Genomic DNA, 18089 nt, shown 5'->3' with positions numbered 1-18089 from the left:
TATAATAATCAATAAATATACTATAACTTTAACCAACATTAAACTATATAAGTTATTTTTATTTTATTTTTTTTTTTTTGAATGTGCGCTATAATAATAGACAATAAACAGTGCTATGTATTGACATTAATAATTAATATTGAAAATTTACCTACTACTGATATTATAATGTTTGCTTTCTGTATGTCTTGATATAAAGTAAGTTAGAAATGAAAACACTATAAGATAAAACAATCAATTTAAATTTAAAAAAAATTAAGGGTTGTATTATAAATCATCTATAATCTTTTGATCTAACTTTATCCTGAATTTAAGTTATTCGCTGGACTCAAAAAAAAAATATTTTATAATTTTTATTTTTAGATTTTATCATAAATTATATAAATTATACACGATTGACATACAGCTAATGTTTGTCACACACCCTTCATCATTGAATAGAAAACTTTTCGAACACACCTACCTACCTAAGTTTTTTTCCTTAAAACCGCTCTTGATTTGGCACACCCTACTGCTAATTTTATATTAAAAAAAAAAAAAAAACAATGTCATTGCACGCCAACCGAAAACCATTGAAATATTAATAAATTATCCTAGAGCATATTTCCTGTTCAATCATAACTATCGAGATATTCATATATTAGGTTCGGAATTCGTGTTCCATAAGACGAATGTGTATGGTTACTGGTTACTGGCTAATATCTATTTATTATGTTCTAAAACGATAAATATAATTATGCGTTGTTTTGGCGATTAATAACGGTCGTTGTCGTTCGTGTATAGTCGTCGTCGTCTTTGTATATATAAGTATAATAGTATCATGGACCGTATTATACACAAAACGATTATTTATTCGGTGGAATTTGCTCCGGTCGGTCGGTCGCTGGTGAATCCCGCTCTCCCCAAGAAGGTCCCTCCTTCGTCACCATAATTAAAACTGGTCGAAAATTTGATATTACATTATTATTATCGTTATTATTATTATTATTATTATTATAACGCGACTCCTATACCAGGACCCGGTACGTGATTTACGGTTAGTACAAAAACATTGGGTAGGTATTACGTTATATTATAATATAAACGCGCGGTGGATGGTGGAAATATGCACATCAGATTTCGCGCATTCATTATCCTTTAGACGGTATTTGTCAACAGCGCACAATATGATAAATAGGAAAACGACGAGATATTGTAGTCATCGTTGTCTCATCGTGTTTCTGTGTTAGACTGTACACGTTATAAACGTACGGTACAACCCTCGGGCGAGGTTTCATACAGGCACTCGACCAACTTTAATTTCCCGTTATTCTTTTATTTTATGCGTATATATATATATGATAACACTGGTCGAGCAAATATATTCTGAATAAATTCGAATCATGATTTACATAAACATCATAATAACACGCCACGCAATGTCGCCGCTGGTGAAAGCATCACCGAAAATGTAAAAAGGAAATGCCAGTCCCTGAACAGACTGTAGTGTGTAATAAGGTGGGTGGTAGATTTATCTCGGAAATTAAAAGATAAATGCAAATATAATTGGTTATTTAACAATTCAAATTTTCGTAAAACTCCAAGACTTTTCAGGAAATAATCAACTGCGGTGACAGTTGGTGTATTATACGTACATCTACGTATTACGGTTAGAAAACATATTTTAATCATGAGGTATAATTTATGAAATATAATTGCTAACAGGAATAAAATATTTATTATGAAATCTTCAGCCAACCGCGTTGGTTGAATTTTAAATAAATCCATTTATATCAAAACTGTTAATAATTTTCCGCTTCCATTTTAAATTTTGAAAACATAATTTTAATAATATTTTTGAATACAATTTATGATATTTCAAGCAGAGTTGTATAAGTCCATAAATTTAAAATCTTGCTAAATGGTTTTTGGTTGCCGAATAAAAATAATAATACACAAACAATATAATATAACATAACTGAAAAATTGTTATAACTTATAACACAAAACTGTGTACTTAATTATTTGTAGAATTGATATATTACAAATTTCCATTAAAAATAAATCTCCAATATAAATGTTAACACCACATATACAACATAGATCAATTTAATTTTAAATTGATTGATAAAATTAAACAGATGACGAAAGTTATAAATATTTGATTTTTAACTATGTTTGGATGGTGAAAACTTCTAAAATAGAGATACGAAGGATTTGTGTGATGTGGTCTGGGATTATCAATATAAAAGAAAAATAACATCAAGGGGAAAATCGATGTCACATCAAAGGAAATAGTTTCAATTACATCGATCGAAGTATGATGAAAACAGCAATAGTATACAACTCGATCGCAGTAATATTGAATCGTTTGCTAAGCGTATGCTGGAAAAGTTACGACTAGCTTAAACGGTTTTATTTGACAGTTGAAAGTTTAACGTGTTTGCATTAAAATGAAACGATGTCGGTTTAAGCTCTGCAAGGATTGAGGCAGTTATCTCAGTTTTACAATGATTCTTTTTTTTCTCTCATTTGACACGTTATCGCTTAGTAAACATTTTTCCATACTTTGTGCTTACTGATTATAAATTTAACACGTTCTAACCACATAATAACGATTCAAAGAACCAAGTACAAGCACCATTTTCTAACTAAATTTTCATCGATTTTAGATAAATCCCATAAGCGAAAATCGCAAACTTCCAACGCAATGATTTATCACCATCACATTAAAATTTGAAGACAACCACCCCAATGATTTACCACAGATTTATTAATATCACTTTTATTATTATTTTATTTTTTTTTTGCTTAATCATAGTAGTCACTTAAATTTAACTATAATACTGTAGTTTTTTTTTTTTTTTGATTTCATTGTTGACGACCTAATTGATATTGATGTTTTTTAACCTGGCAGTTGGCCAATCTTAGACTGATTTATGGTTAAGTTTGATTCACGGTACACAAAAACTACAGACAGCCGTTGAATGATAATCAATCCTAATCAGAAAACAATTTACTATCTATGATCTATATTCTATAAGCATTTGTACAACAATTTAAAGTAAATAATAACAAGATGAATATCTACATTTGTATTTACATACAAACGTACACATCTACCTGAAATAGTTTTGAACTGGTAGACTAAGACATTTAGAGTCAGTTAAAGTATTTTAAAATACAATACATTACTTTTTAAATATAAAATTTGTTTAATGATCATTTTTCTAAAAATATCAAGTGTGCATTAATTTAATAAAAATGTATTTACAATTTTTATATATATATTCTTAAAAACATTTTAATAACATTACTTTATTTAACGATTGATTTATCGTTCATTTTATAAATAGATTATGATTTAAATATATTTTAAATTGTTTATTAAAAAATCGTGCATTTAATAGAAATAACAATTTAATTTCATTATTATTTATTTTCAAGAAACGTTAAGGCTATACTGTTTTATTCAGAACTAACTTAATTTATGATTTTTAAACTCCATCCCTTAATCGAATTTTCATATTAATTCGCGTCAGTTAATATAAATGTAAATACGAATCATAACTTATTGAGATCTATTTTTTTATTTTTATTCAAGTCATATCAGATCCAACAACAATATTAAGTACCAATTTATTAGTCTTAAAAATATTAATATTTATCTTAGACATTATTATTACACATCACTAACTATTATTCATAGACAAAATAAATCGAAACTTAAACGCATTTTATAGTTTATGTGGAGCGATGAATGTATTGATTTGTGTATTTTGTATAATGATTATTACAGATATATTTAACATGCACATTATAGTGATCCAGTGATCAAATAGACACCTAATGTACAACAAAATAACCATCCTTTTGTCTATCATTTTTTTTTACCGCAGGGAACCAAAAGAATGACAACAAAATATGGTCATAAATTGTTTACCTGAACATTGTATACACATTTGAGCATATTTATGAAAACACGTTTGGACAAAATACTGTGCCTAACTAGTAGCTGAAAGTATTGTGTTATCTAATCAAACGAATACTTAATTGTTTGATTTGTCATACGTAAATAATTGTAGATCATTTTTTAACTAAAATACATCAAATACAGCTATAGATATTTATCTAATATCCACTGGTGTACATAATATATTCTGTTTTCATCGTTTGATAGTTTACAATCGTTGTGTAGTCGTAGTTCTTGTGTAACCATATGTGAATAATCATAGCGTGTTAAAACATTTGAAATTTAAGTTCTGTTTTCATATTATTTTTAAATTTTCTTTAAAATTGAAAATTGACGATTAATTTGAAACTCGAAAAGTAATTATTTGTTATAATTGAAGACTACAAATTTAGCAAAATTAGGGAAATGAAAGAAAATAATTTAGATCAATATTAACTTTAAAAATCATTAAGTATTATTTTTAAAACAAATCGACAAAAAGACAAATAATGTAAATTTATATTTTCGGAGTCATAAAGCGTATAATTATTTAGAAACATTACTTTTATAGATATCGAATTAACCACTTTATTTTTAAATAAAATATTACTCTTACTAAAAACCAATATATTTATGTCAATATGATTAAGTATAATAATATAACATTATAATTCATAATCGAATTTTCATTTTGTTAGAGCTCAGGATGTCCGATCAGTACACTTACTTTCATAACGTTAGGTACGTCATGTTCTGCGTGAACCTTCCAACGGTCACCTGTTGCTTGACCAACCACCTACAACCTTTAAAATAGACCCAGCCAGGCTACGGAAGAATGTGTGAAATTGGGTGTGTGAGAAAGAGAGAGAGAGAGAAAGAGAAAGACAGAGAACAAAAATGTATAGCACTCTACGAGGTTTTGGAGTATGAAGTCATTATTGTAACATTTCTGATTCATCACTCGTATTAATAATATTATAATTCTATGAACTTTAAATTAAGTGCGCATATTGTTACCGCGCCTTCTCGGCATCTAATACCATAGATCTATGTTATCTGATCATATTCTTCACAGCCATTTTCCAATTAGAAAATCAAACATTGTAAGTTTTAGAAACACGGAGTGTGTTGTAACAATTTCATCCGAGTATAATGGTTGGAGATAAGGTTTACTCTTTCGTATCAGTCACAGTTATTTTATTAGTATTATTTCATGCACAAACTACAGTTGGAATAAATTTAATATATTAAGTTCGTGCAAGATTGACATTTTGTTTACATAATTTTCAAATGAAATAATCGTTTCGTCATGTTATCCTAAAATATGAAAATGCTTAAGTATGTTCTCTAACATGATTGCTCTTTCGTTTAATGTAGTTTAATGACAAGTTAATTAAATTTTTACTTCAAGAATTCAATAACAATGACGACAATGACAATTAACAACAATTAACCAAGTTCAAGTTTTTGTTCTTAATGACTAGAAAACCAACATACAATTTATTGTATTAATACAACATTAAGTTATATTAGTTATAACAAGCTAAGAAAATATACATCGACTAAAATGCATTTCAATATTATTTCTACCATATAAATAACAAAATGTCTACACTACACATTGGACAATAAATTACGCATGGTATATTTTAAATTTATTTTAAAAACTTGCATAATCATACACGTGGAGATCGTTTACTTTTACACGATCAGATTTATGAATAAATCCCATTCTACTAAAAATAATGTAAAGTTTTGTATCTATATTATGATAAAAAAAAATTAGGTAATTGTAACTTGTCGATTGAATAAAATATGTAGTTGTATATAAAATTCAAATTATATAATACAATATTTTAAGCTTTGTTTTATATAAAACACATGCAACATGAATACACGACTAACCTTTTTTTTAGAGCTTACTGACGATTTTTGATTTTACCTTTTATATTACTGACAATATTTTTTAAATATATTATGTTAATACAATAATACGCGAATATAAACCTTTAAAGCAACTATTATATTACCTATGTTATACATATTTATATTCATATACCCGTTAATTTCGTTTATTATTTTAATGCTTATAATACTATAGTATGATAATAAACCTATTATCACTATTACAACAAAAAATAAAATAAATATACAAAAAAAAAAATGTTCGTTACTAAAATAAAATATGTGTTCATGGTTTCATTTATGAACAATATAAATGGTGTTAGTTTAACGCAAAAAAAAATTAGGAGACTTTTCAACGACGTATTTATAATCATATGAAAAGTGTAACGATCCAATAAAAATATTATTATTTGTATACATACCTACGTTATGTGTTACTACCTACCTGCATTTTTTTTAAACCCAATGGTCACGTTAAACTATTGTTTTACTAACATAATTATTTCGGCAAAATTTAATAATCCGACATTGTTGGGTTCTTAGGAATATATTATTTTTTTTATTCAAATATGTACTCAACCATGGGATAACTTTAATTCAACATTATATGAAAATGTAATTATTATATTGATGGTCAAAAACTGTATACAAGTCGGTCTGTATGGTGAAATTTTCTATATACTATTCTCTTTTATATATTCTCTATATGAAATGATATGTCATGTATTCACACAGGAATACAAGCGATAGCACCTCCAAGTCATATATTATCATCTTCAAAATTAGTTTAGTACATTTTTTCAGTACCTATATTACGATAGATTATATATTATTGTTTAATTTTTTTTTAAACATGAAAAGCTTTATATTATTTTAAATTTAAATTTAATTTACGACTTTAACATAAATAAATAATTTTCATTAAATATATAATAATAATTTTTCAATATTGAATATTTTAATTAATATTTGATGCTCCATATTTCATACCCATAACTATAATACTCAATGTCCATATACATTAAGACAGATAAATATCAATAAAGTGCAGTATGGTATATACTTTATAATAATACTTAATATAATATGATTTATATTTATAGTTTAAAAGCAGATAGATACCAAAAAACCTTAAACATCACATTATTTATTAATGACAGATTAATAGTCTAATAATAATAGGCTATAATTTATTAACTTAAAATATATATTTTTAAGTTCCAAACGCCGATCAGAAAGATTATAATTGGGAGCTCAGTAAATTGTACATGAATTTCACTAAAACGTTTTTACCGTTCATAGAATTGAGAAACCCCACAATTAAATTGTTTTCATATGCGCAATAACATATAAAAACATTAATATTAACTGGTTATTAACTGATATAATTACAATAATAAAAATTAAAAATATTATACAATAAAACTCGCATAAGATTATATTATAATATATAAATCAGAAAAGTAACTGGGAGGGTTAGCGATGGTAGACCGAAGTTAAACTGGAGTTTTGTTTGGCGATTTCATTAGGGTGCATTTCCATTAGCCACCCACGTGGTATGATACGTACAAGGACCGCGTCACTATACAGTTATCGCGATTGAACAGAGCGAAAGGAGCGCGTCGAACAGTTAGAAAGATAAAACGCGTCCCGTTGTGCATACCTACGTATTTTACGCGCTCATCATGATCCCAAACCACGACGCTTTTTCGCAAGCATGATTGGAGTGCTTTTCATCGATCGATTTAAATGTCCCACGCACAAGACTTTAAAGGCAATATTAATATTTTGTTTTTTTTTTTTCAAAGAATAATAAGTGCAATAGAAAATGTTTGAGTTGTTACCAATTTCGAGAAAGCAATTCCATTTGCTAAAAAATTACTTTTCCATTTGTACCCACATCCATTTTTAACCAAATATCATAAATTAGTTCCTCTATTCATCTAAAAATAATTATATTCTTTTCACTCACGGTTTCAGGTTTAAAATGTTAAGAACAATCGTTTCAAATAGAGATTCAAGCAATTTTTTTTTAAATATAATTTATTTTGGTTTTGTTATGAGATCTTCTAGAGATGATTGTTTACATTCAGCGATTACTATTTAGTGACGAATATTTTATTTATGATATTCATTGTGCTGGTTCCTCAATTCCTTAAATAAATGCGTTATTTTTACGTAAAATAGATAAAAATATATTTTTTGTTAGTTTATCTAAAATTGTAGTCAAAATTACTATAAAAAAACTATAATTCGACTGCTTTTACTTTTTAAAAATTTTATTTTTTATAAAATTTAGTCATAATCACCCTACTTAATAAAATAATCATAATTTATCACAGTGAAACAACACAAGCTTATTATTTGGTATGAAAGTGAACAACAAACTAATATGGATACAATTTGATCAAATTATTAGTATTTAATTATAATATATACTATATACATTATGTACATATATATGTAGTAAAAAAAACAATTATTGTGATTTAAATTTATATTTAATTTTATGATGTTTTATGTAACGAAAATATGACACTAACAAACACTAGATCTTATATTAAATATTTATTTTAAATGTTGTACAACCATTTCTAAAGATTATAATTACTCTTAGTATAAACTTTCAATAATATGAACTGGTCGTTTAAAATTTGAATTAGGTACATTAAAATATTCAAAAAAATATCCACTAAAATTAATACTTAATAAATTACAGTAAAAAAAGACAAATTCTCATTTGAAAAACTGTATTATTATAAAAAAAGAAAAGATGAACACGCTTAGTGAATCACCCATACTATTAATATACACACATATATATATTTTGTAGAATTTTTATATATATATACAATTCATGTAGGTAGGTGCATTGTAAAATAATTTGAAAAATAAATAATTTTGAGAAAATGTATAACTTTTAACGTTAAAACTTTAAGCGAAAAAAATTGTAATTATTTTTAGATGAAAATACTTACTACTTTATTATATTTGGTGGAAAAAAGGAAAATTCGTGATAATAACACTTTTGAAGGGATCGGGTCGATTTGAATAACGTCACTAAAAATAATTCACTCCCCATAATATATATGTATGACTCATCATTCAGTGAGGTACCTACTCGTAAAGTACCTATCTATACTGATAACATTCAGGTGTCAAGTGGTGCTTCAAACAGGCAAAAAGGGTTATGGCTAAAGTCGTCCTTGACTTTTTGTCTTATTCTTTTTTTTCTTTCAAAACATTACATTATTTCTGTTAGAATTTGTTGAATGACCCTAACTTGACTCCGTCACCGATTTCAAGATATGTTTAGTTTCAAGAAAATGTGTATACTATAATAGTTTCACTAAGCATAAAATATTTTCATAAATTCACTATGTTCATAGAATAATAGAAATATGGGGTGAACTTATCTTAATCGCGCAGTTTAAATATAGATTAAAAATCTTAGTAATGTGGTTGATAATACTTGAGACGATAATTCTAATGTTAATAACAATTGATTATTATATTTTATTATTATGGTAGTGTTACTAAATATTTGTATTCTCTACATAAAATTGATACTGACATAAGGTGAAAAATAAAACAAAATATTTAAGTGCTATGAACTTATCAAGTGGAAATATGCTAACTTACAATTTATAAATGTATTATTACGTACATCACATATTTTATGAAATCGTCTGCAAGTTTAACCACAAATTAAATCATAAATCATCGTCTTTGATGAGAAATTTCACATAAAATTCAACAAACAAAATCGACAGTAAGTGGAGTTCAGAAAAGTGTATTTCAGTCATATTTATTAATTATAATTAATAAATATAATTATAATATATATATTATATAATATATAATAATAATATAATAATATAATATATAATATAATATAATAATAATATAATATAATATATAATATATATATTATATTATAATATAATTTTTGACGTATCAAAAACGACTTTGTAAGAATTCAGCAGAGAACTTGTGTACAATGGTTGAATGATTATGGCTTTATCGTAATGCGCGTATGGTACGTATGGCTTTCACGTACCTAACTATAATACGATGATCTATAAATGTAATTTTAAAAATAGCACATAAATAATAATTTTGTCATAAAATATATATTTAATAAACAGCGCAGTAAACTAATCATTTTTTATTAGATATTTTAATTTATATCATACCCTTGACGCCAGTAAAGGTTAAATAATAGTAAGAAAATAATTTTACTTTGAGTAAGACCAATAAATTCCGCATATTTAATGACAAATACTACGTAATTTATTGTTGTTATATTTGTATATGTTATAATAATAAACAATAATATATGCAAATGTTTCATCGATAAAAAAATTATTGTAATTACAATAATGCATTAGAACTTAGAAAACTATATGTACAACATGCACCCGAAACATTATTCCATACATCACACTTGTGCACTTTTGAATGCCCAACGGCTCATAAATCTTAAACATTTGTGCGTATAATATGTAAATATTTTATGTGTATATACCAACCAACATAATATTTATACGATAGGTTTGCAAATGATATTATACAACATAATATTATTATATTTTCACAAAGCAAGATGGATAAATTTAACGCAAAAGTGAAAATGATATACAAAACTATATCAATATCGTTGTAATTAATTTATAACACTGTATACATTTACTAGTGGTATGAAAGCTATCAAAAGTACACACTTCTGCATTAATTGAAAAAATTGAATCAACTTTACAATATTAAGTTAAACATTTTTTTTTCATTCTATTTTTCTTTTGACCTAATATTATCATATACTATTTAATATAATTTTTAGAATATCGTACTTTGATATAATAATTGAAATTTAATCATTATACATTACATAGGTAATAACATACTTTTATAAACGAATAAACTAAATAATCAAACGTTTCACATTTTTACGCTCATGAACGATCAAAAACGGTCATGACCAACGATAGGTATAATACTTATACCTAACCTATACCTATATAGTACCTACCTTTTTAAAAGTACGCAACCGTTTTGACCCTTATTTCACTTAAATGGAAAACGTTCATAATCGTATTTTGCAATAATTTTTAATTCAAACAAACACCCCAACAATTTGTATTTGTTTATACAATTATTATTACTTTTAACTGTTTTACTTATAACTAATAATTCAATAAAAACATTAGATTTTTTCATTCGTTGTATTTCAATGAAAGTATATAATATTCAAAATGTGGTTCGTTTGTCTTGAATCATTATAATAAATATTATTATACAATTTATATTTTAAACATTTTAGTCGGATTATAATACTTGATTTATATATTATACTAAATTTTAAATCAAAATTAATTTCACTATACTTTATCAGTAATATAAATGATACAAATCTTAAAAATACAGAAATATTTAAAATATTATAATTTATACGTATTGTATGAATATATAGGCACAGTACAAAAAAACCATTGTAAACGAACTTAAAATATATTTATAAGTATATAGAATTGATAATAGGTATATAAACAATGTATAAAAATAAAAATAATTAAAACAATGTTTTAAAAATGTATGTATATCATAAAAAAAAATAAAAAATAAAAAAGTCTACTGAATATTTAAACTTTTATTTCCATTGAAAATTGACGAGAATCGAAATCAACATGTCATCGTATATATATGCATGTGTGTTATATATATTATGTGTATTGTATACACTATACAAACTATATATATTATACGACGGCGACGTATGCATTTGACGTGTAAACCATACATGCTATGATGTTGCTAATTTATTCTCGTTTGTTTAGCTAAAAAAAAAATGGGGTTCAGGGCCGTAAGAAAACATATCTCTTAAGAGCTTTTCAAAAACCACATTGTGTACACACGACTGGTAGCGGCAGTCTATCTCCATTCCACTATTCCGCAGTATGATTTTTTAGATTTTTCTATTGGTATTGCACACTGATGTTTACTGAAATCGAAATAAAACTCGTCTTCAAATGTGCACACAACTGTTGGATTTTTTCAGAATTTTATTTAAGACAAGCCTTAGCTTTTTGCCTCTCTTGCTTTTTAATGGATCAGGCGCATTAAGCCTTTTGCATTAAGTATAAGTAAAGCCCGACAGGCATATAAATCTCCCCAACATCAGTATTCACATAAAGGCCATCGAACAAGAGATGAAAAAAGAGGAACGAATGAAAAGTTGTTTGAGGAAACTTGACTTCACAAAGAACTACAGCATTCGTTTGTGTGAAACCATCTTAAGACGCCCAGTCACCCGTTTAAGTCGATTCGGTGAACATAAAAATGATTGTACACCATCGTCATTCGCACAACCTTTATAATAAATAATATAACATTTTAAAAAACTCAAAACAATATATATATGGTTATTATTATAATTCAATAAGTCATATCTTTTAGCATGTGAATAAAAAAAATCGATATTTTAATTTTGATTTTATATAAATATTACGACTTTGTTAATACATGTGACAGTCCAGTCAAATTACAAAAATATAAATAAATAATATTCAAAGGTTATCAAAACGAACTAATTCAATATAATTATTATGATTGACATAGCGAAACCAGTTATGACTACCGGAACATATTATATCAAAACAAAAGTAAATTATTTAGCAATTAATTATTAATTGTTTAGTTTCCGACACAAATGCATAGAACAAATCAAACAATTTCCAAGTTAAAAAAAATTAAGGACGGCTGAATATATGTCGACACTAGTAAATAAAAAACAATTTTTTTTTTAACTTAATTTTTATTTAAGCGTTAAGCTATATGTTACTTGCGTGATACGCTTAATAAATGGATAATATATTATATTAGATGCACATGCAACAATGAAAAATAGTACATAATAAAGAGATTTCTTAGTGGAGACTGGAGGTATTTGATACGTGTAATAAAAGCAATATTTATTCAAAGAAATTTAGACAGTCAAAAAATGATGCAGGAAACAAAAATCGAAAAAAAATAGACTGGTGACTCAGGAAAAACGGACTGGGCTGTTAAAAGACAACAGCATTGACAACAGTCGGTCAAAAACACGTCATGTAATTTTGAAAATATAAAATTTATATTACGTTGAGTTTTACAAGTATTATACATAAATAATATTTAAAACACAACAACATAAAGAAACAATTTAGTCTGTCGCACTCGGTGCTCTATTATTCACATCCAGTATGTGTAACGTAATAATTAAAAAAACAAACAAAAAATGGATGTATATATTCAAACATGTATTTTATTATTATTATTATTATTATTATTAACGTGTTCAATGAAAAATGAATAAATAACTTAATTTAATTAAATATTATGTTATACAAAAAAAAAATATATCACCTTGTTAAATGTTTTGTAGAACTGTCACAACTTGAAAACAAAAACCAAGAAAAGTCACTCTGCTTGTACCTATGTTGACTGTTGAGTGCTCCTAAATCCTAATCACTGTAATTTATGTTACAAATTTGATTTCAATGATAATTATTAATGAAAATGTATACGAAAAACAGCGGTTGTGAAAGCAAATGATTTGTCAGCCTATATTAATTTTAAGAATCTTTTATGTTATAATATTTACTTTATAATTAGTACTTCGTTTCTCCATTAATAATAAATCAGTTTTAATTCATTTTTACGAAAAACCAATCATATTTATGAAATAATACTAATTGTAGTATTATTTCATATAATATTTATAATCATCATAAAGCTGTAATTAAAAAGTTCACGCCTTTAATTCCTGAGTATCAAATTCTCATGAAGAATCCTAACTTGAAAGTATTTTTATTTATATCTTAATTTATCGTTTGTGATAATGATTTAAATAATCCTTTGAAACTATACATAAACTTTAAGGGTTTAAACCCTATCAAATTTCCCAAATTTAAGATAATATGAATGTACTTAGTCATTTATATTTATAAATATATAATTTAATAGCATGTTTAAAATTCAATTAAATTTACAAAAAAAAATAGCCACCCTTCCATCAATTCAATAAAAATTTGATTTAAGCCCTATTAAGTATTAATTAATTATAATTTACCTAAAAATTGATAATGATTTACAATTATACTCACTCAAACAAGTTTATTTTAATGTTTACATTTTAAATCTAAAGTTATAACACATATTATATTCTTGTATATGATTCACAAATCTATATACTATTGTTCTAGTAATCGGTTTACAAGGAATTCAAATATTAAATTTAAACGTGAAATCTTGATAAAAATATTACGTATAAATGGCATAAAACTAACATGAATAATGTTACAACATAAAATGTATAACTTATAGTCAATATCGTTATTCAACAACCAACAATATATCATTATATATTTTTGAAATCTTAACAGTTGGTATTTGAGTATTGTTAAAAATAAATTTATTTTGGTAAATATCAATACTGAAAATAATTTGGTTGCCTAACGTTTATTATAAATTGCCAATAAATAATAAGAATAAGCTAACCATTATTTAGTAATCAATAGTTGTTCATAACAACTATATTTACCAATTAAAAATTATAAAGTATAATATGAAAAATTGATGTTGAATTAATTTAAAATAAATAAATATGATAATATTATAATTATGTTTCTCTTACATAGAAAAATATACATTTTTGTTTTAAGAGTTTTATCTGGTATAACACCCATTGGTAATTTCTGTTGCCTCCTGTCCTGTTCTTAAAACCAACCCTAAGCTGTTAAAAATTTGACATGTTCTGATATGTGCAAAGACATGCGGATGTATCGAAAATCGTGCCGATCGATCATGACCTCTGGGTGAGATGACACTAAGTGCCAACCATCCGACGACGGATTTCCGTTGTCTAAATTATACATAATATAGGATGAAACACATTATCAAAATAAAGTAGTTGTGCCGATCCTTACCTATTTTTCACATTAGTAAAATATGCTGCTAAAAATAGCATATAACAGTTAGAAAAAAAATTTTATTATAATTTTTAAAATGTACTATTGTAAAAAAAAAATAATAATTAATTATATCTTTATTTAATTTAATTATTCCATATTTGATTATGAACAATAAACATATAGAAATTCCAGGCAGATGGTTAAAATAATAATAGATTTGTTTGTAATAATCTATTTGCGTGTTTTGTGATACACTATTGTAGTAGTCGATTGGAAATAACCATAACTTAACTAAACCTAATATAACCTAAAAGATATATGCATGATTGAGTCAATAGATACAATAAAGTACAATAAAATACTAATTACCATTTTGATTGACCTAACCTTATGTGTATATTATTTAATACTTTATCATGAAATAAACAAATAAAACTACAATGACCATACAACATTATTATACTATTTTGTATATTGTATAGGTACCATGTTTGCGTTACGAGTTATACAGCAAAACAAAAAACAAAATGAACAAAAAATATTATCAATGTTATTTGTTTTTTAATAAATTTAAAAGTAATGTTAATACGTTTTTCCTGAACGATAATATCCAGATTTAAAGATATTATTAAAATCATTTTAGTAAAATAGACATTATACATAATAATGATAATAAAGCACTGCATTATTGATATACGAGTATACTAACTAAGATAATTATACAATCTATACATAATATAAAAACACTAATAATGCACTTATAAAGTTATAGGTAAATTAGATCTTATGTTTAATTAAATTAAATTTATATAGAATTGAATATCATACATGGTTTAAGTTAAAGATTTAATTTTGGTAAATTTAAAAACTATTTTTATCGAAAAAAATTTCATGTGACGTCTCAAATTAAACGTCTTAATTACGTAAATATTCGTAACATATAAATAGACAATAGAAATATAGAATGGAATAGTTGATATTATACAATTTTAACTACTGATATTGTATTACATATCATATTACTATACCATCAAGTATTATCGCTATTAATGACGGCTGTAGATATAATAATTTGTGTCATTAAAATTAAAATTAATATATTTATTTTATTATTAAATTATAACTTTAACTATTTATAATTAGAGAAAAAATTAAATCTACAATTTATTTTGTTTTTAATGTTATAAGTACCTACCTAATGAATCTGATTTTATTAACTTGCAATTTATTTTATATGTGCATATAACATAATATTAAATACATACAATATACATAGGTAGGTCAATAATTCACAACTAGGTACTTATAAAAAGTTTTTTTTTTTTTTTAAATAACTACTAACAATCTTTTATCAACGATATCATAAGCAACATACATTAAGTTTATAATACCGTAAGCACCCTTCTATTCAGCAAATAATAAAAATAAGAGTTATTATAATTTACTATTATTATTATAGTTCATGAAAAGGAGGCAGTGAAGAGTTCCTGTGTGAGTCTTTATGGTGACATACGAAAAATATTAAAATTTACCAAATTTACAGAATTTACGGTAAATTTACCTAAATTTTCTCGGTAAAAAAACCAAAAAAAATGTACGTAAACTTTACATGTCTAGTTTAAGCAGGTAAATTTAGAGAGATTTTAAAAAATTTACCTAGAATGAGTCTGAGAAAGTAAAGTTGCCTGTTTAATTTTGATTTAATAAAGTGAATGTTTTTTTTTCACGTCAGACATTTGTCAAAGGTTATGCCTAAGTATTTGACCATGTCAGGATTTGGTATGGGATCAGTGTTTAAATATATTAAAATGTACTGATAGAAATATTGTTTATGATAAAGAGCAAAATTAATGTGAATAGATACATTATCGCTGATTTTGACATGCCTGTAAGAGAGAATATATAAAATTTTAAACTACGTAGATAGTTAATTTTTTTTTTTTTTCAGAACGCAGGCGTGCACTTTTTTTCGTTCTTTGTCCTCTTATTGGGATCCGCTGTATTACTCGAAAACACCACAACAGGATCTGGAATCGTACCGGCAATCAGGGAAAGCATGATGAACTTGATAATGCAATCGCAAAGCGAATCCGCTACAAATACGCTAAATATGATTCAAGAATCTGTAAGTAAAAGAATAATGCATTCTTATATTGTATTTATAGTATTGCGTTTATAGAATATAAATCCTTAAATATTTAATGCCTACAATACAACTATAACTCATATTATTTTTATCAATAATTTTATTCTATCTGTGATATTATAATATTATAATGCCCTAAAAGATATTATACGTCATTTAGATTTTATAAGAACAACATTACTAGCAGTTAGTATTTTTGTATATTATCTTCATCCAATAAGCGTTTATAATAAATATGTAACATTATACAGAGAGCTATTCTTTTATCAAACAGCATTCATTATTTTAAAATCTAGGTATTATGTTGGTGAAAATAGTTTTTTTTACATAATTTCCAATTGAAATAATACAACATTTTCTTAATAATATTTTTCATAATTTTTACTTTTTGGAATGACAAAATATATTTTTAATTTCATAATATGCAACTTCAGAAATTGAAAAACATATTTAAACATTTTTCAACGTTAATTTATTTTTTAAAAATGACTGTTGTTCAATAAAAATAATCACCCAGAATTTATTCAAAATATTGAATTTATTTATCATAATTTTGAAAATTTCATATTTTATCTAAATTATTGCAATATCTACATTTATTAAATTACGTATATTATTCATTCTACAGATATTAAACATTTTAAATGATGTACCTAGTACGTATTTCATTAATTATCGAGTATCAGAATTGGTAATAATATTATTATTTTTATGCATTTATGATATTTATTGTTAGTGCATTCCATCATGAATAGTTTTTGACTATGTGATGAGTTGAATATTTATGTATTTATCTTTAATAATAGGCAGAGCTCAATACAACAATTTTAAATATTGATTAATATTATAGTCGTTACTATTGTCAAAATATGACGTCAGAAGTTCATTATTTCTTGCTGTATATTATTCAATGCAATACTTTTTGTAACAATAATAATAGAATATATATTTTAACTTTTTTTTATATTCGATGAAAGAAAAATATATTATAAAATATAGTGTATCTTCAAAACCCCGAACAATGAACAATATTCGGATATTAATATACCTGTCTCATACGGAAAATAATTATTTCCGTTGAACATTATATGTATATATTTTCTAACACAAAGGAAAAAGATGTATTTGAATGAAAGTAACAATAAAAAAAATATATATT

The 18089-nt window shown here is 25.1% G+C and overlaps 1 protein-coding gene across 1 annotated transcript in view; it reads left to right on the top strand.

Moving 5' to 3' along the window:
* Window positions 1-18089, top strand: part of LOC114119637 (tetraspanin-2A) — a 161045-nt gene that overhangs the window by 119478 nt on the left and 23478 nt on the right. Inside the window, exon 3 of the mRNA XM_027981273.2 lies at window positions 16733-16909. Within this exon, the coding sequence (XP_027837074.1) occupies window positions 16733-16909 (177 nt within the window). The remainder of the gene's footprint in view (window positions 1-16732; window positions 16910-18089) is intronic.

Source organism: Aphis gossypii, chromosome 2 (genome assembly GCF_020184175.1).
Source record: "Aphis gossypii isolate Hap1 chromosome 2, ASM2018417v2, whole genome shotgun sequence".
NCBI classification, from domain to species: domain Eukaryota; kingdom Metazoa; phylum Arthropoda; class Insecta; order Hemiptera; family Aphididae; genus Aphis; species Aphis gossypii.
The sequence above is the reverse complement of the archived record's forward strand: the minus strand, read 5'-3'. Positions and strand labels throughout refer to the sequence as shown.